The 19,906-nt window shown below is 56.9% G+C and overlaps 1 protein-coding gene across 1 annotated transcript; it reads left to right on the top strand.

The window, feature by feature from the left end:
* Positions 1 to 806: 806 nt before the first annotated feature.
* Positions 807 to 17,184, top strand: C7H1orf127 (chromosome 7 C1orf127 homolog). Its single transcript, XM_048352070.1, has 11 exons — positions 807 to 831; positions 1,333 to 1,431; positions 4,204 to 4,328; positions 5,541 to 5,684; positions 8,647 to 8,685; positions 10,082 to 10,219; positions 10,733 to 10,817; positions 12,135 to 12,334; positions 12,423 to 12,546; positions 15,894 to 16,030; positions 16,337 to 17,184. Exons 1-11 carry the CDS (start codon positions 807 to 809, stop codon positions 16,766 to 16,768), a joined length of 1,548 nt encoding a protein of 515 aa, XP_048208027.1. The 3' UTR covers positions 16,769 to 17,184.
* Positions 17,185 to 19,906: the final 2,722 nt, after the last annotated feature.

The raw sequence follows: 19,906 nt of genomic DNA, 5'->3' as shown, positions 1-19,906 counted from the left end.
ATCCCAGGTACTCAGGAGGCTGAGATCTGAGGGTTGCGGTTCAAAGCCAGCCCAGGTAGGAAAATCCGTGAGATTCTTATCGCCAGTGAGCCACCAGAAAACCACAACTGGCGCCGTGGCTCAAAGTGGTAGAGTGCTAGCCTTGAGCTGAAGAGCTCAGGGACAGCACCCAGGCCCTGAATTCAGGCCCCATGACCAAGAACAAAAAGGGGGGGTGGGGGGGAGACCATGTGTGCAGAGGCCCTGAGGTGGAAAAAAAAAAAAACCAAGCACAGAAGGCTGGAAAAGCGGGCAGTCTGCAGGAACGGAGGAAGGAATTTTGACTTTCTTCCAAGGGGAGGAGGGAGCCATGGCGGTTGCGAGAAGGGACTGGCGTGGCCTGTGTTCCGCGTGGAGATCCCTGTGGCTGGTGGGGAAATGGGGGGAGGTGGGGTGGTCAGAGGCAGCGCGGGGCTCCTCCAGGATGCTGCTCTCAACTCTGGCTGCGTCCTGTGCCCGCTGCCCGTGCCCGCTCCCCATGCCTGCCACCTGTGGCCTCACCTGAGCCTCGGGGTCCGAGAACGAGCGAGCCCAGCGACCTGGGAGAAAGTTCCTGCTCACCGGGTCATTTGAATCCTGAACCCACGTGGGGCCTCCCCGGCATCTTTTCCAACGCGTGCGCCGCTGACACCCGAGCCCCATTTTTCCCTTTTTTGTCCGAGCTCAGGACTCAAACTTAGCATCTGATGCTTTTGCTCCTGGGCTGGTGCTCTGCCACCTGGGCCACGCCTCCACGCCCCGGGGCCCCTTTGCCTGTGTTTGCCCTCATGACCCTGAAGCCCCAGAGCAACGGTACGCCGGGTCAGGCGTGTGCTGACACTCTTTCCATCGCCGGGCGCTCTCTTTCCTGGCTTTCTGATGAGCTGGGAGATGCTGCGGGGGTTCATAGCCACCCCATCCCCATCCCCCCACCATCTCCACCACCCCCGTCACCCCCATCTCCACCATCATCATCGCACGCTCATCTGCAGTCATTTCATGGGAAGAAACTGAGCGAACATGCACACACGCGTGTGTACACGCACACGCACGCACACGCATGCACACACATACATGTATGCACATGCATACACACATGCACACATACACCTGTTCACACGCACGGGGAACAGAGTGGGATACAGACCCAGACTCAGCGCTGACTCAGTGCTCCCTCACTTATTATTCAGTCACATTGCTTCCGGCCGCTGTCAGGACGACCCTGTGCCCTTTGCCACTGAGGCGGGGCTGGGAGGGGCAGTCCACCTCCCTCCTCCTCGCTCCCCTCCTCCCGCCTGTCCCCTCCCCCCACAGGCAAGGTGGAGTGCTTCTCGGACTACATGGCCCTGCGGATCCCCAGGCCCCGGGTGGAGGGGCTGCGGCAGTGGCTGGCCCGCGCCCTGCGCCCACCAGGTAAGGGGCAGCTGTTGGCTGGCCAGGGCCTTCCCCTCCCCCTTCCTGTCCGCTGTTCCTTCCTGTCACTTCCGTCTCTGCTCACAGCCGCCAGGGCCACAACCCACCCGGTCCCACCGTCCCGCCAGCCCTGCTGGAGACCGTCTTCCCCGGTGGTCCACACGGGCGGGCGCAGGCCGAGCGCTGGCTCTTTGGTGATGGGGTCTGCAGGACGGAGGACACTGCCTGGTGCTTAGGGCGTTGCCGGCGCGTATTTGCTGAATCGACGACCTGACACCTGGGAAGCAGTGTCCATCTAGAGGCCGAGTGCTCCCCAACCCACGCTGCCCTGGTCCAGAAACGGCTGCACAGCTTCAGGACAGTTTTTTTGTTCTCCTGGTTGGTTGTGGGGTTTGAACTCAGGGCCTGTGCACTGCTGTCCCTGAGCCTCTTTGTGATCAAGGCTAGTGCTCTACCGCTTGAGCCACAGCCCCACTACTGGTTTTTGAGTGGCTAGTTGGAGATAAGAGTCTCACAGGGACTTTTTGGCCTGGGGTGGCATTGAGCCATGATCCTCAGATCTCAGCCTCCTGAGGAGCTAAGATTATAAGTGTGAGCCACCAGCACCAGCTTCATTCTAGAAATTCTTCCTTTTTTTTTTTTGGTGGTGATCCTAGGGCTTGAACTCAGGGCCTAGGCGCTGTTCCTGAGCTTTTTTCTTGCTCCAAGTGAATGCTCTGCCACTTGAGCCACGGAGCTACTTCCAGCTTTGTGGTAGTTTGTTGGCTATAAGAATCTCATGGAGTTTCCTGCCTAGGCTGGCTTTGAACTGTGATCCTCGGATCTCAGCCCTTGAGTAGTGAGGATTCCTGCCGTGAGCCACCAGCGTCATTCTAGAAATTCCTCTAAAGCCTAGGCTGACTGGCAAGGCCCAGCTCCACCCCGGGAGGGTCAGAGGCCCAATGGGCAGGTGGGATGTGGTGTCTCCGGAGCCTTGGTGTATTAAAAGGCCACTTTCTCCAGGAGAAGTGCTGTGGATACATTAAGCTGTCGCCTGTTCTTTGGAGAGCCATTATTAATGGAAAACAATAGATTAATAGTTTTAAAACACTTGTTCAATAAGTAATTTTTATGGCTCTGGATAGAGCCCATTAAACATTTTCTGTGTGTTATTACAAAGAAGTTTTAAGCGTAAAATCATAAAGTCAATAATCAGAAAATTAGTCACAGCGGCCAGCCACAGGCCATTAGTTTTAGGCGCTGTCAGAGGCACCTGTGGCTTTGGAAGGAGTTTCGCTGCCACCCAGCCCTGCCAGGTGGGGTGGCGAGCCGAGACGCCTGCTGTCTTCCATAATCTTGAAGGGACAGCGAGCAGGTGTGAACAGTGGGTTGCCAGGCAAATATTTACAACGTGCAAACGTGAATGCAAAACTAAAATGATCTGGGTCAATTTGCACATCCAGGCTTAGACACTTTATTTCCCCAGCGATCTACCTTTCAAAAACCTCGCTCCCGTCTTGATCTCTAGCTAAAGATAGCTCTGGAAGCCGCCTTGCTTTTTGAAAGCAAAGCATGCCAGGAGACAATTTAGATGGGGACTGAAACGCTGCCCAGAGCCACCTTCCCCCACCCGGGACACCCATCTCCTATCAATGGCACAATCAGGCATTTGAAAATGAAACTCTGGACTTTGAAAGCAGGATTAAAAACAAAAATCAGAACAGGCCAGGTGCTGGGGACTCACGCCTGTAATCCTAGCTACTCAGGAGGCTAAGATCTGAGGACTGTAGGTTGAAGCCAACCCAGGCAGAAAAAGTCCCTGCGACTCTGATCTCCAGTGAACCACTAGAAAACCAGAAGTGGAGCCATGGCTCAAGTGGCAGAGTGCTAGTAGCCTTGAGCACAAAAGCTAAAGGATAGTGCCCAGGCCCTGAGTTCAAGCCCCCAGATTGACCCAACACAACAACAGTAACAAGACAAAAGCAACACAAGATAATTATAGAAACCTGGAAACGAGATCATAAAAGCTGTCTATAATCCCTTTAGCAGTGAGATGCTCCCACCTTTTTTGTGGCAGCACTAGAGCTTGAACTCAGGGCCCCATGCTCTTACTTGACTTTTTCTGCCCTAGTTGGGTGCTCTACCCCTTGAACCATACACGCCTCCACCTCCCACTTGGAAATAAATCTCATGAACTTTTCTGCCTGAGCTGGCTTTGAACTGCGATCCTCAGAGCTCGGTCTCCTGAGCAGCCGGGATCACAAGTGTGAACTCCCATACCTGGCTGAAATTCTCTTTGTGTCTCTTCCAATCCAACAACTATTTACCAAGACTCCTGTCTACAGCTAGGATGCCTCAGTGCAGAAAAAAACAAACAGTCCTGGGGCCATGAAGCTGACGTGTGGGTGGAGGGCAGCAAAGCATCGCTTGTTTTAATACGGCAATTAAAGAGCAGGTGATGGGATAATCAGTGCTTTGGGAAGGAAGCAGAGGGCTCAGCCAGTGCAAAGGCCCTGAGGCAGGTGTGCACCTGGGATGCTTGGTTCAGAAATGGAGGTGGAGAAGGACAGACAGGTCTGACTCAGGTTTGAACAGGACCTCGAGGCTGTGAGGAAGGAGGGAGGAGGTGAGAACAGACACAGTAGCTGGGATGGGCCGGGAGAGGGGAGGTGATGGAGCCTGCCAGGCACTGCGGGGTGGAGGCCCCGGGTGTGGACGGGGCGACTGAAGCTTTAACCTCAACAGAGAAGCAGCCTCTGGGGTCCCCACAGCGCCGGGCCTTTCTCATCGCAGGTACCCGCAGGCCCCCCGGCAGCCAGGGCGCGCTGCTGGCCAAGTGCGGCTACCTCCTGCGTCCCGAGTCCGAGGGTCACTTCGTTTTCCGGGCACTGTACTCGGCCTGCTTTGTGCAAAAGGAGGTGGGTTCGGAAAGCTGTTGTTTTGTTTTGTGTGGCACTGCTGAGGATCGGGCTTAAGGCCTAGTGCTTACACAGCAGGTGCTCTACCACCCGAACCATGCTCCCAGCCCCGGGAAAGCCAGTCAGTCCTCTCTCTCTGTCTCTGTCTCTCTCCTCTCGCTTTCTTCTTGTGGCAGTCCTGGGGTGAGAGCTCAGAACCTGGGTGCTGTCCAGTCGCTCAAGCCAAACGCTCTACCCCTTGAGCCACAGCTCCATTTCTGGCTTTTGGGTGGTTCATTGGCGCGGAGTCTCCCTGCCTTTTCCTGCCCAGGCTGTCCGGGAAGCGGGATCCTCGGATCTCAGCCTCCTGAGGGGCTGGGACTGCAGGCGTGAGCCTCCATCACTGGCTACAGGGTCCATCCATCACTGGGCCATTCCACGGAGAAAGAGGCTCGGGGAGGGGGAGGGGAGCAGAGGCGTCTTGGGGTGCGGGGGGAGGCCTCTATTTCAGCAGTGGCTGATGCCCGCCTCCTGGCCCGGCACAGGGCACAGTCCTTGAGCTATGGGAACCGGGGACTCATCATGGCTTTCTGCCATCTCTTCCTCCTGTCCTGTGTCCCTTGGTCGTCCCTTGCTGGGCTGGGCCCAGGGTGTGGTCCCTCGGGGGGGGGGGGGAAGGGCGTTCAGAAACTGCTGTTCTCTGTCACTATCTCCTCACCCCACCCACCTCAGACCCCACGAGGCTCATGCCGAGGTCACCCAGGCCCCCCGTGACCCACTAGGTTGATGTGGAGGAAGCGCCACCTTGAACTCGGCCTGCACACGCGTGAGCCACCCAACATGGCAGAAGCAGAGCTGTGGCTCAAGTGGTAGAGCACCAGTGTTAAACAAAAAGCAAAGGGGAAGCATGAGTTCCTGAATTCACACACACACACACACACACACACACACACTCTGCCAGGGGGTACAGGTACAAGCTCCCATTCTATGTGGCCAAGGGTGACCTTCCTGAGATCCACAGCTGTGCCCAGTGCCCAGGCTCCCGGTGGGGCAATCTGGTCGAGTCCAAAAGGGGGGACCCTACCCCCCATCCCTGCGGGCCTGTGTCTCGCTTCTCATCCATTCTCCATGAGACTGATTCCCGCACAGCGAACAGACACTGACCTCTGATGGTGGCCTCTCGGCTGTGTTCGCTTCTTTCGTGTGTGCATACGCATGTCGTCCTCTTTCCAGAACGCAAATTACAGGCTGGAGATCAGAATCTTGCGCAAAAGGGTGAAGGGGTTGGAGCAGAGCGATCGCTACATAATGAAGTGTCCCGCGGTCCCGACCAGGCCTGGCCAGCTGAGCGTCCTCTGTAGTCCCTCCTTCATTCAGGTAGCGCCTGGGCGGGGCCTAGGGGGCCCTGAGAGGCCCTGGGAGGGGGGACTGGGAGAGGGGGACGGGGAGGGGGGCCTGGGAGGGACAGCCTAGGCTGGGCTTCCCTCCAAAGGCCCAGGCAAGTGCCTACTGTTTCTGAGCCTGGCAACGTGGTCAGGAGAGGCAGCTGGTAGAGGAGCCATGTGCCAGACACCAGACAACATCTGCAGATGTTCATGGCTACGGGCTGGGTACCAGATTCCATGGGGCATTTTCTGTGTGTGCTGTGCTGATGCTGGTGCTTGAACTCAGGACCTGGGCTATATCCTTGAGCTTTTTTTTTTTTTTTTTTTGGTCAGTTGTGGGGCTTGAACTCGGGGCCTGGGTGCAGTCACTAAGCTCTTTCACTCAAGTCTAGTGCTCTATGGCTTTGAGCCACAGCGCCACTTCCGGTTTTCTGATAGTTGATTGGAAATAAAAGTCTCACAGGCTATCCTGCCCGGTCTGGCTTTAAACTGTGATCCTCAGGCCTCAGCCTTCTGAGTAGCTAGGATTATAGGCGTGAAACACCGGCTCCCAGCTCCATCTGCATTTTGTTTTTTGGCCAGTTGTGGGACTTGAACTCAGGGCGTGGGCACACTGTCCCTGAGCTTCTTTTACTCAAACGTAACACTTTACTACTTGAGCCACAGCACTACTTCTGTTTTTTGTTTTTTTTCTGTGTGTGTGGTACTGAGGAATCAAACCCAGGGCTTCATGCATGCTAGGCGAGCGCTCTACCACTAAGCCACATCCCATCTGCATTTTTAAAATTTATTTATTTATTTTTTTGCCAGTCCTGGGGCTTGGACTCAGGGCCTGAGCACTGTCCCTGGCTTCTTTTTGCTCAAGGCTAGTGCTCTGCCACTTAAGCCACAGCGCCACCTCCGGCCATTTTCTGTATATGTGGTGCTGGGGAATTGAACCTGGGGCCTCATGTATACGAAGCAAGCACTCTTGCCACTAGGCTATATCCCCAGCCCCCCATCTGCATTTTTAATGGTCTGGTGTGACCACCACAAGCCTAGAGTTGGCGCTTTTAAGAGTCGCTAGGTCTCCGCCTAGCCACCCCAACATTGCCATTCATAATCCCGGCTGAAGGTTTTCCTCCGCACTGGGCCTGTAATTCTAGGAGCTGCCACAAGGGGGAACAGTGCTGCTGGTGTCTGTCCACAGCCACCAGGAGAGAATGGCTGAGAAAGTGATTTCCCTGCCAGGCTCCCGCGTTGGCCAACCTCCCCTGCTCCTGGCCCCCTTAACCTGCCTTTGAATCCTTTGCCAGCCAGGGTGTGGGAGCCGGCGGGGACCCCCCCCCCCCCGCCATCCTTGGGCAGAGTTGTGGAGAAGCAGGCGTCACACAAGAGACCAAAGACAAGTCCTTGCCCCAGCCCTCCTCCTCCCTGCCCGGAGAAGCTCATCGAATCGACTGATTCATTCCTGGTGACTTTCGCAGCGGCTGCTTCCGTGGCTGCACCTTGAACTTGCATTAAGTTTTAATTAAAGCTGTTTCACCGGCCTTGCCCTTGGCTAAATGCAGCTGTGGGCACAGGACACATAGATATTTAATACTCTGCCTCTCCCTGCTGATGGCGCAGGGGGGCCCAAGGGTGTACCCCAGCCGTGCCCTGCTCACAGCGATCTGTGAGGCTCGCTTAAGTGTGCCCACAGGCCCTGAGCGAGAGGCAGCGCAATAACTATTCATTGCCCTGGGTTAAGTGTGCCCGGGGGCACCCGTAAACTCAACGCGGTGATTAGCGATTGCTCCCAGCGAAGGCTGCCCAGGTCCTGAGGAATGTCCGTGAGCCCTAAATATAGTCTGAGCATGATCATTTAAAGGGCACTGAGCATTTGGCCTGCGTGCTTGATCATGCTTTTCCTTCCTTCCTTCCTTCTTTTTATTCTATTTTATTCTTTTGGTGCCGGTATCGGGTCTTGAACTCAGGGCCTGAGCACTCTCGCTTAGCTTTTGCAGCCACGCAGTTCCATTTCCGGCTTTTTGGGTAGTTCATGAGAGGTGAAGACGCTCACATTTTTCTGCCTGGGCTGGATTTGAACTGTGATCCTCGCATCTCAGGCTCCTGGGACGCTAGGGTTTCGGGTATCAGCTACTAGCACCTGGGTCCCAAACACCAAGACATTTCGGGGACCATCCGCGGGGCTAGCCTGGGTTTCCTGGTGCTCTCTGCTGGCCAGTGATTACATCCTGTGCCTCTACCTCCCTACCCTGCAGCGAAGACGAAGGGGTTCGGAGACAGAAGAAGGGGCAACAGCTGGGCAGAGGTGGCACCGCAGGCCATGGGGGGCATAGCCAGGGCCTGTGCTCACCCCCAAACCCCTCGGGCCTCGTTTAGGGGGTGGAGAGCGCCCTCGGTGTGCCGAGGCCTGCCCGGGGGGCTCGCTGTCCTGGTTTAATTGGAACTGTCTTCAGATCAGTGCTGAAAGTGTCAACTTGGCTTCTTTATTCCCAGGGGACCTGGGACATCTGGCACTTTCTACCCCTTGAGCCCTATGTCCACTTCCAGCTTTTTCCTGGTTAATTGGGGATAAGAATCTCACGGGCTTTTCTGTTCAGGCTGGCTTTGAACCTTGATCCTTAGATCTCAGCCTCCTGAGTAGCTAGGGTTGCAGGCGTGAGCCACTGGCGTGGTGTTTAGAGTGACCAGTTCTGGACAGCAGGTGTCTGAGCCTCTCACACACACCCTCGGCCTCCCGAGCTGTGCCCGGGTCCCCAGCTGCCCCCCCGGCCCAGCCCAGAGAAGCAGCTGAAGTGGTGACATTTCCCTGGGTCTATTGACACTTGAGTCCAAGAGCATAAACGATCTTCTTGGCTTAATGAGCAAACAAGGCAGCTGTGGGTCCCGCGCCGGCCTCCCGTGGCGTTCCCCGGCTCCGGCAACTGTTTGCTTGTTCACGTTGTTGCTTCTTCCTCTGTGTTCCGCAGGTCTCTCGGCCCCTGCCCCTGAGGAACCACAGCAGACAGGTAGGCAGGGCTGGAGCAACTTTCCAGGCTCAGGAAAGAACTGAGGCAAAAGATATTTTTTGTTGGCTTTTGTGTCAGTACTGGGGCTTGAACTCAGGGCCCGGGCACTGCTCTTAGCATTTTCACTCAAGGCTAGCACTCTACCACCTGAGTCCCAGCTCCACGTCTGGCTCCTTGCTGATTCCACAAGAGAAGGATCTCTCTGATTGATCTTTCAGGGCTGGTTTGGAACCTCAGTCCTTAGATCTCGGCCTTGGGAGTAGCTAGGATGACAGACGTGAGTCACCGGCCCTGGGCTGAGGCAGGAGGGGCTGACTTGCTCGGTCTTCCTGTCTTGGAGAGCGCCCCGGTGGACGCATCGGCCTTGGAGGGCTGGCGTCTTGGTCGGGGAATTGCAAAGATTTCTCTGGTGCCCTCCAGGCCTGAAGTCCAGCTGCTGGGCGGGAGTTGGAGGGGGTGGGGAGGTAAGTGTTCCTGAGAGAAAATTCTACCAAGGACCCAGCGACCAGAGTTTGTGCTTTTCTTTTTGGGCCAGTCCTGGGCTTGAACTCGGGGCCTGGGTACTGTCCCCGAGCTTCTTTTTGCTCAAGGCTAGCACTCTGCCACTTGGGCCACAGCGCCACTTCTGGCTTTTTCTCTGTATGGTGGTGCTGAGGAATCGAACCCAGGGCTTCATGTCACATTCCTAGCAAGTTTGTTCCTTTGGAAGCCACCTGTTTGAGCAGCACGCATCGGTCCCCTCTTTTCCTTCTGCTGCTCAAGATGTTATTACGTGTGTGTGTGTGTGTGTGCTGGTCCTGGGGCTTGAACTCAGGACTGAGGTGTTGTGCTTGAGCTTTTCGACTCCAGGCTAGAGCTCTACCCCTTGAATTCCACTTCCAGCTTTTTGGTGCTTCATTGGAGATAAGAGTCCCGGGGACTTTCCAGTCCCGGCTGGCTCTGTGGTGCCATCCTCAGATCTCAGCCTCCTGAGAGGTTAGGATTCCGGGGAGGAGCTGGGCCCCCACCTCCGCCTCACAACCCCCCAGCACTTGCAGCAGAGTCCCAGTGCCTGTTCTCAGCTCTGTCTTAGGACCTAGGCTCCAGCCTCTCCCCGCCCTTCTCCCATCATCAGCCAATCACCTTTATCCAAGGTCCTGATTGCCAGGGACCAAGGACAGGGCCCTGCCGCGCTGTGGGCCTACTGGCTGTTGTGCTGCTATGTTCAGCCACATTGTGTGTCCCCTAAAACTCAGGGGTACAGGCCCCTGAGTGGCTGCCATCCTCCCGCCTGGGCCGGCCCATTCTCCATGGGAAGATGTTGCTGTCATCTTTGAGTGTCCCCCATGAGCCCCCCCCCCCCCGATCCCCAGGGACCGTGTCTCGCTGGCTTCATGAACACCACCTGTCTCTCTAGACCCCGTGGTTGCTGTCCCTTCGAGGGGAGATGGTGGCCTCTCTGGAGGATGCCAGCTTGATGGGGCTGCGCGTGGCTATCAATGTCACCACGGTCACCGTGCGAAGCCCCAGGCGAGGCTTTCTGCAGAGACACGAGGTCAGCGGGGAACAGCTCTGCCCGACGTGGGGGAGGGGGCGGCGGCGGGGAATCTCGGGATCAGGGCACCCCAAAGCATTTCACCACCCTCCGAGCGGCTGCCTGTGAGACCGGACAGATTTAGGCAGGCAGGTTTGGAAAATTGGGTCCCATTAGCGTAAAGTGCTCGGCTCGGCAGATGAGGGGCTCCGGCAATCATGAATTCAGCGCGTCCTGATCATCGTGGCAGAGACGAAATTACCATCTCTTTAAATAGCCCAAAGTTGCCGGGTAAGAGAAGACAGCTCATGTGACATTTGCTCCCAGCCTGCTTCCTGCTAAAAATAGCCCCGCGAAATAATATTTCCTGGTTACACGAGAGCAGTTGTGGCCTGGCCCCAGCTCCCGCACGCTGGGGGGTTTAATTGAGATACTAGTTGGGAGTTGGTGTTGGGGGGGGCGGTAGGGTAGAGGATCGGGCCTGGGGAAGGAACACTTTTTGGGGTCACAGAGGGGATTGTCTTGTTTCCCCAGGTGCAGAACGTCTCCATGGAGCTGCTGCCGCTCTGGCTGGTGGGGGGACCCTATGCCTACTCCCTAGAAGCTGCCTGTCCGCCAGGTAACACCCATTAGAACACCCATGTCTGCTCTTCTGCCTCTCTTGTCTCTCTCTGTCCATTCTGCTTTCTCCCCTTCCCTCCACACCTGCTTTCTCTCCAGCTCATTGCACTTCTGAGTCCCTGGTCTTGGCAGAGAACTTCGGCGATGTGTGGAATAAGTAGAAGGATCTCTTGTGTGCAAGAGTCTGGGTAGCAGGGTCAGTCGTGTAAGAAAGAAGCCAGGAGTTGGTGGCTCCCGCCTGTCATCCTAGCTCCTTAGGAGGCTGAGATCTGAGGATCACAGTTCAAAGCCAGCCAGAGGAGAAAAGTCTGTGAGACTCTTATCCCTGGTGAACCAGTGAAAAGCTGGAAGTGGAGCTCAGGTGGCAGCGGGGCAACCTAGAACAAAAATAAGCTCAGGGACAGCACCCAGGGCCTGAGTTCAAGCCCCAGTCCAGACAGACAGAGAGGCAGGCAGGCAGACAGACACACACACACACACAGAACTAGAAGACTATAAAATAGAGGTCTGGGATCCTCTAAGTGTTGGGGTTACGGATGGACTCTGGGGGGCCTGAGAATAAAAATAAGAAGTGGTCTGAAGTCTGCATCAGACCCTGGGGCTTCGATCTGGTAGCCATGAGGTCTGTGATGTGAGCCACGTTTACGACAAACACGCATGGATGACTCCATTTCCACGTGCTTCACGTCAAGAGGCCGGGAATGAATGCAGGAGGCCATTTCCCACGGCCGGGGATTATCAGTGGGAAAGAACACCGAAGGCTTCATCCTGCACATCGGAGATGAGCAACTCTTTGCGTGCATAGAATTTTAACAGGGACGAGGCCTCAGAATCGGGGTTCCGGGGAGCTTTGGGGCTCAGGGATAGCCTCGCCAAGCCTCTCCTTCCCTGGCGATCAAGTTTGAAATCCCTTTATTTGGAGACAAATGCTTTCATTTAACAACTGCATAGCTGGCTTAAAATGTCCCTGTGAGGTGGCTGACACAACACAATTCTTGCTAGAGTGTAAACAACTGATAGGAGCTGATTTTTTTTGGGGGGGGTGGGGAGCCAGTTCTGGGGTTTGAACTCTGGGTTTCTCATTCTCCTTTGGCTTTTTCACTCAAGGCTGGTGTTCCACCGCTTGAGCCATACCTCGACTTCCAGCTTTTGGCTGGTGAGTGGGAGGTAAGAGCCTCGCCGATGTGTCTGCCGGGCTGACCGGGAGCCATGCTCCGCAGATCTCAGTGTCCTGACCGGCTGGGACGGCAGGTGGAAGCCACAGGCCTGGCCTGACAGTGCTTTCATTTCTTGTCGGGTGAACTCTCTGCCCCAGTGTCACCCCAGCCGGAGTCGGAGGTCTTTGTTCACATTCCCAAGCGGAGGCTGGGGCTCATTCGAAGAGGACGCCTGGTGGAGGGCGCGCTCAGCCTGAGCTTCCTCCGCGTGCAGCCTTCGGACCCCACGGCCGTGATGGAGAACGAGGATTTCCTGGTGGTCGGCCTCCCTGCCGCCGCCCTGCTGTTCCGGGCGCAGGTCAGTGCCCTGGGCCGCTGTCCCGCCCTGCTAGGCCCTGGTCCTCGGGGGCTCGGGCACCGTGATCCTAATTCCTCGTCACCCACAGTCTTGCCAGGAGTCCCGGGGAGTCCCAGGGGCGCGAGCTTCCTACAGGGTGGACCTGAGCCTGGAGTTTGCCGAGTCCCTCACCCCGGTGCTCTGGACCGTGGAGAATTTCTTCCAATGCGTGGGTAAGGGAGGGGTCTTGGGGCGGTTGTGCTGGTTTATGAACCTTCTTTCCCTGACCTGAGCCTGCCTCCCTCCCTCCCTCCTTCTTTCCCTCCCTCCCTCCCTCTTGTGGGAGTGCTAGGCTTGAATTCAGGGGCTCACACTCTTACTTGGCACTTTGTGCTCAAGGCTAGTGCCCTCCTAGTGGGCCACGACTTCGCTTCCAGCTCTTTTGGTGGTTCATTGGAGATAAAAGGCTCCCAGACTTTTCTGCCCAGGCTGGCTTTGAACCTCGATCCTCAGATCTCAGCCTCCGGAGTTGCTAGGATGACAGGTGTGAGTCCCCAGGGCCTGGCCCGAACCTGAGGTTTTCTTTCTTGGGTTTGCCAGCCGGAACTGGAGGCGGAGTGGTGGGCTAGGTCTCTGGGTCTGGGGTGACCACTGCTGAGATGGGGCTAGGGGTAGGGATGGGGGGTGGGGGGGAGGGCGCATCGGCTTCTCTGGTGGTGGCCAGCCCCTCTGTGCTGGCAAAGGAGAACCTGGTGCGGGTGGGACGAGAAGATGGGATTGGTGTCTTGGCGTGGAGACCCGGCCAGGATGTGCCACTTCCCCTCTGATCTGCTCGGCGGTCTCTGGGTGGGCTCCATTTCCTGGGGGTCACTTAATCCATCAGGCTCCTTGGCACGCAGCCCAGTGGGATGGGACATAGCTCAACCCCAGGGGACCTCCCTGGGAACATGGAGGGGGTTGGGGGGCTTGTGTGTGCTCCCTGCCAGGACCTCATCTTGAAAGGGTTGGGTTTTTTTTTTGGTGAAAGCCCTGCTACCAGACAACCTGGAATTCACACACGCACAAAACCACCAGGAGCAAAACCCATTCAAATCCAGCACGAGGAAATACACATAATTCACAAACGATGTCGATCACTTTCATCTCATGCTTGGTGACTGTCTTCAATAGAAGACAGACGGAAAGGAGATTTAACTCAGATGTTAATAGCGAAAGAATGCCCTGTTACCAGGATATGATGTTTTGCTGCTGCATAAAAATGTAATTATATTCAGAACTATATTTAAAGATTAAAGGGGGGGGGCTGCCTACCACATCTAGCCCCAAATTCAGAATTAGAAACAAAGGAAAAATAAAAAGGCAGGATGAGGGGGGGGGGGGAATGGATAAAGTTCTAATAGTGCGCTAAAAATGAAATTATTTCTTGAACGATTTTTACACATCTTGGCTGCTTTTCTTTTTTACAGTTTCCTGCAGTGGTGACATTGATTTTGGAAGGGGAGGGATAGGCGTTTATCCCACTAAGTACTTTCTTCATGAAGCACTTAGGTGGAAGCAAAAGCCATCCAGTTGGAGCCTGACTTTCCAGCTGTGTCCAGTCTGGAAAGAGATTTAAAAAAAAAAAAAAGAAGTCTAGCAGGGCATTGCGGTTCACACCTGTCATCCTGGCTATTCAGAAGGACGAGATTAAAGCTAGCCTGGGCAGGAAAGTTCATGAGACTCTGATCCAATTAATCAGTAAAAAGCCAGAAGTAGAGGTGTGGATCAAGGGATAGAGGATCAGCCTTGAGCGAAAAAGCACACACACACACACACACACACACACACACACACACACACACACACACACATAGTTGCATCCCGTCACATATAAAACGCTTTTTGTCCTGGGCTCTGAAGGGAACATAGATTCCTCATAAGGCGATAATGAATAAACTACAAAAATAGCAATAGCAATAAAAACATTTTAGGAAGAATTTTTTTTTTTTGGAGGGGGCCTCTGTGGGAAGATTTATACAGGGAAAGAATGTTCTCTTTCTCCTTTTATTAATGTAATATCAGCAGCCGGAATGAATCTCTCCCCTGCCTGGCCTCCAGTGCACTCGCCTGGTGCTCCTCCCCGGAGATTCTAGATCTTTCTGTTCTTATTATAGTTGCTGGTGCTTGCTCCTGTTCCCACCTCTGTCTGGGCACCTCAGGTTGGCCGTGACCTCGCTCCGCCTGGCCCTGTGTAGGCATTCATTTACTAAGTGTTTGTTGGACTGAGTTTTCACCAGGGATTTTTGCAAAATGTGTTAGGCAAAGGACATTTTTTTTTTCTTTTTGGGACTAGGTGACTCAGTGCCCTGTGGTGACGCTACCCCCGCCCCAGCAAAGGGTTTATTGTTTAAGTTTTTATTTGTATTCATTTTTGCCAGTCCTGGGGCTTGAACTCCGGGTCTGGGCACCGTTCCTGAGCGGTTCCTACTCAAGGCTAGTGTTCTACTAGTGCTACTTCCAGCCTTTTCTGAGTAGTTTATTGGAGATAAGACTCTCACCGACTTTCCTGCCCCAGGCCGGCTTTGAACTACGATCCTCAGATCTCAGCCTCCCTCATGGCTGAGATTACAGGCGTGAGCCACCAGTGTCAGCCAAGGGTTTAGAACCTACGTGTAGTGCGGACAAGAGAAGCCTGGAGAGGAAGTGTTTAGTTAAGTTACTGTTATTATTTTTTGTGCCAGCCCTGGGGCTTGAACTCAGGGCCCAGGTGTGCTCAAGGCTAGTGCTCTACCACTCTTGACCCTCAGACCCACGTCTGCTTTGTTTGTTTGTTTGGGTTGCCAATTGGAAATAAAAGTCTCTCAGACTTGCCTGCCCTGGCTGACCTCAGACCTCCATCCTCAGATCTCAGCCTCCAGAGTAGCCAGGATGACAGGTGTGAGCCACTGGCTCCCAGCAGCCAAACGAGGCATGGGCTAGGGTCTGCCAGGTCTGATCCCGAGCTTCTCCAGTCAGGACGTCTGGGGAGGCGTTGTGGGCTGCAGTGTAGGAGGACGGCGGGGGGAGGCCAGGGCACTGTACGTAGAGGGCTGTGCCAGCACCGGGCTTCCCCCCCCCCCCCCCACGCGGGACGAAGAGAGGGCTGGCCCTGGAAGTCAGCGCACAGCTTCCGGGCCGGGTGGTCTTTGCAGACATGTAAGTACCCATGGCTCACGCCTGTCATCCTAGCGACTCAAGAGGCTGAGATTGGAGGATGGAGGTTCAAAGCCAACCCGGGCAGGAAAGTCCATGCGACTCGTCTCCAATGAACCAGCAAAAAGCCCGAAGGGGAGCTGTGGCTCAAGTGGCAGGGTTACCAGCCTCGAGCAAAAAAAAGCTGAGGGATAGTGCGCAGGCCCCAAATACGCGTGCACGCGTGCGCGCGCACACACCCCTCTGCCTCCACAGTCACTGCAGGTTGGCTGCGTGTGCGATCGGCAATGAAGACAGCGCTTGACCTTGGGTTTGAACTTGACCTCCAGGCGTCCTTCGTCCGTCGGAGGAAAGGGGATGCAGTGTTGCTTCCTTGGGAGGAAGCTGACCTCTGCCTCCTTTCTGGAAGGTTCGGGAGCGGAGTTGCCTGCCTCGACGGCCACACCCAGGATCCCTCCATCCAGCTCATCCTCAGGACTGGAGAACCTTCCAGAAGGAACGCCGTCGGCGGCCTCCACCCAGCTCCAGCGCCCGCGGCTGGCCGGGGCAAGTCCCAGGCCGGGTTCTAGGCCGACCTCTCCCCGTTGGCACTGTTCTTCAAGGAGAACCCCACTCTCACGGGCCCCCACTGCCCCTCTCCACCGCCGTGTCCCCTCCACACTTGGAAAGGTCCCTGAGAAATCTCGTTAGGTGGGGGAGGCATCCCCCCGGCGACCCCGGGGGGTGGGGGTTGGAGACTCAGCCTGAGATCGGAACGCCCCTAGGCCCCCCGAGGGCTGCAGGGTTCCCAGGGCCACAGGCGTCTGTCTAGCTGTGAGCCGTGACCCGGCCCCTCTCCCATTGCTCCTGCAGGCGTGGCGGACACCATCGCTGTCGGCGGCCGGCCCCCCAGGAGGAAGCCGGGCCTCCACCGCACCTCTTTTGTCCAGAACAACTCAAGATCCACGTGGTCCCCAGGCTCCTCCGGGGAAATCGGGGCTCCTTCCGTCTCCCTTGCCTCCAGCCACGCTCTCCTCAGCGCCCGCAGCGGCTGCCCGGGCGGAGCCCTTGCATCCAGTCTCCCAGGGCCCCACTGCCCCGACCACGGCCTCTTCTCCACGGCTGCCCTGGAGGTCCGACAGCTCCAGGGTGCTCCTGTCTGCCACCCCGATGGAAGGTTCAGGAACAAGGAGGCCGGAGCAGGACCTTGCCCAGCCAGCAGGAAGCCCGGGAGCATTGCCCGGGGCGTGTGCATCAACAGCAGCCGCAGGGGCCGACAGCGCATGCGCTGCCCGTGGGTCCTGAGCCGTGGCACATGGGGGGGGGGGCTCCTCAGAGGCCCCCGTGCTCTGCCCCCCTGGGGGTGAGTCCAGAGGGAGGACCTGGGCCTGCCGGCAGGAAGGGGCGCTGGGCTCTCCAGGGCCGGCCCAGCCCCGTTTCTGGGCTCATTCTCACGGGCCAAAGGGGCTTGACGGCGTGGGAGGCGTGGCCCAGGGGGTAGAGCGCCAGCCAAGGAGCAGAGGCGTCCCCGGGGACTGCGATCTGAGGACTGTGGTTCGAAGCCAGCCCAGGAAGGAAAGTCCCTTACCGACAGGTCACCACCAGGACACCCGAAGGGGGCGGCGCTGCGGCTAAAGTGGTAGAGCGCCAGGAAGCCCAGGGCAGCGCCCAGGCCCCGAGTTCAAGCCCCGTGACCAGCCACAGCTACAAAAAGATCGGAAGTCCCGGTCTCAGAACTGGGGGGTGGGGGTGGGGGTGGGGGTCGACAGGCCTGCCGGGAGCTGGGGTGCTCCTGGTTTGCCGACTGAGCCTCCGTTTCCCGATTAGTCCTGATTTCCAGAAGGTTCTAGTGTCTTCTCGGTGGCCGGCGTGGCCTCTGTGTGGCTCCATCAGAGTGGCCAAATGGTGCTGCCCCCCAGGTCCAGGAGGGAGGGCGGGCTGCAGCCCGGGGAGGGGGCGGGGGGGGGACCCCAGGGGAAGGGGGGCGGGGCATCCGGGCTTTGCTTTCTCCTAATGATGCCTTGGGTTTCCATGGCAGCCGCTGGCACCCTGCTAACTGGGACAGCCCCGCGACCCCTGCTGACCCCTGCTGACCCCTGCTGACCCCTGCTGACCCGGCGTGCCCAGAAGTCCAGCAGCGCCGGGCCTGCTTCCTTGGGAGGGCAGCACCCCCCTACCCCCGCCTCCCCCGGTGACCCCGGGCTGGAAGTGGGATTTGACACGGGGCCAAGCCGGAGAGGCTGACATGGCTGTTGGCATGGCTTCCCCTCCCCCCGCCCCCCCCCCCGCCCCCAGGACGGGAGCTAAATAAATAAATAAATAATCAGAGTTGTCTTGGCTGATAAACGGCCCCTGCGTCAGGACGGCTTCCCCCCTCCACCCACGCCGCCCCCACCCCCCTGCCAGCAGCCTCGGCCCAGGCAGGAGCTTAATAGCCCCATTTAAGGCTTTTCCTTTTCACCACCGACCAGGGCATTGAGCGGCTCCTGCCATTACGAGGTTTTTCAGCTTCTCTCTGAAATCAAATTACTGACTCCATTTAATTTTTTAAAAGCTCCGGTGATTTCCCTTCTTGAATCTGAGCCGTGACTCCAAGGCCAACCCCCCCTTTCCCCCCTCCCCCTTCCCCTCCCTCCCCCCCCCCCCCCCCGTGGGCAGCCGCTGACCAGAGCTGGCAGTGCCCCCCCCCCCCCCCCGGGCCTTTCCCGCCCCTGCCTGGGCTCTGTGTTCCATCGCAGACGTCTGGGACTCCAGGGTGGGAAGGCGGTCGGAACTCGCGGGGCGGGAGGTCCCAGTGTCTCCCCCTAACATTTGGCAACTCTGCCAAGCACTTTTGCTCTGTCGTCTGTGAGGGAGGGAACGCTGGTGTGTGTGTGTGTGTGTGGTGCGTGTGTGTGTGACACACACGCGGGCAATTGCAGCTGCTTTGGGTGAGGTTAGGGTGCCGCAAGGAGGAGGGAAGGAAGTGGTCTGAGAGTTAAGGGGGTTGAGCGTGGTAGTACATGCCTGTAATTCCAGCACCCAAGAGGCTGGGGTAGGAGACTCGGGAGTTCGAGACCACCCTGAGCTACTTAGCAAGACCCTGTTATAAAACGAAACGAAATAGCTGAGCAAGCCCCAGAAAGTGCTAGAATCCTGAGGTGGTTTAGAGAAGGAGAAATAAGCCCCTTGGTGTGGGCAGAGCCTGCACGTGGTATGGGGCACAGCGGGCCTGCGGGGTAGAAGGCCCTGGCAGGAGCCCAGGGTTTAGTCTGACTTCAGTCCAAAAGGAAAGGTATTTTTTTGTTTGTTTTGTTTTCAGTCCTGGGACTTGAACTCAGGGCCTGAGCACTGTCCCTGGCTTCTCTTGCTCAAGGCTAGCACTCTGCCACCTGAGCCACAGCGCCACTTCTGCCTTTTTCTATATACGTGGTTCTGAGGAATCGAACCCAGGGCTTCATGCGTGCTAGGCGAGCGCTCTACCGCCGAGCTACCTGCCCAGCTAGGTGAGTTCTTGTGTGTGTGTTTGGGGGTGCGCCAGCACTGGGGCTGAACTCAGGTTCTTGTGCTCTCGCTTCACCTTTCCACTCAAGGCTGGCGCTCTCCCACTTGAGCCACAGCTCTACTTGTGGCTTTTTGCTGATTAATTGCAGATTCGAATCTCTCGGGTTTTTCCGCCTGGGCTGGCTTCAAACCCTCCTCCTCGGAGCTCAGCCTGCGGGGGTAGCACCGCCGGTGCCCAGCTGACATTCCCGTAGAGAAAGGGCTCGGGGGCCTGGGTGTGGGGACCCCGGCTTTGGATGCCCCTCATCCTCACCCCCCCACGCCCACAGGCCTATGCCCATACAGGTCCCAGCTCTGCCTGGAGACATGTCTGTGTCTGGTGACACCCGCGGACAGCTCAGGCTAGCCTAGAAGTTAGACATTGCTGCATCTCTCCCGGGGCCAGGAGCAAGCTCCGAGCACTTCCGGCTTCCCTCCCTCAGCGCCAGGCCCGTGGCCTCCCTCCCTCGTGGCCTCCCTCCCTCGTGGCCTCCCTCGCTGCATCTAAGCTCCTGGCTTTGCCTTCTCGAGGATCGTGAATCCCCAGATTTCAGAGGCAACCCAAGACACACTTCTACATCGCCACACTCTTTCAGCCTCGGCTGCCAGAGTCTCTGTTGGGTATTTGACGCTTACTTAAACTAGAATTGTCGTGATCAGCTCAGTAATTCTCCAAATGACTGTGTAACCAGAGAGGCGGCGTGCGGAGCGTGGCTTTCTTCTGGGCATCAGCAGATCCGATCTGGGGGTCCCCAGCGGTCCCTGGCTCAGTCCAGCCATTGTCACCTCTCCATGCCTCATAGCTCAACAGTCAGGGAGCTGGGAGGCGGGCTGGGGGCAGGCAGGGGGAGCAGACAGGATAAAATGGGCTGAAATGGCCAAAAGCAAACTTGTTTGATTCCTTCCTTCCTTCCTTCTTTC

This window comes from Perognathus longimembris, chromosome 7, assembly GCF_023159225.1.
Source record: "Perognathus longimembris pacificus isolate PPM17 chromosome 7, ASM2315922v1, whole genome shotgun sequence".
Lineage (NCBI taxonomy): Eukaryota > Metazoa > Chordata > Mammalia > Rodentia > Heteromyidae > Perognathus > Perognathus longimembris.
This window is presented reverse-complemented; position numbering and strand designations above follow the sequence as displayed.

Bases quoted from the DNA above. Each gene is read 5' to 3' on its own strand.
- C7H1orf127 (XM_048352070.1), top strand. From the start codon at position 807: ATGACCCTGAAGCCCCAGAGCAACG. The intron at 1,432-4,203 runs GTAAGGGGCAGC...TTCTCATCGCAG, and splicing joins CCGCGCCCTGCGCCCACCAG to GTACCCGCAGGCCCCCCGGC. The intron at 12,335-12,422 runs GTCAGTGCCCTG...CGTCACCCACAG, and splicing joins CCCTGCTGTTCCGGGCGCAG to TCTTGCCAGGAGTCCCGGGG.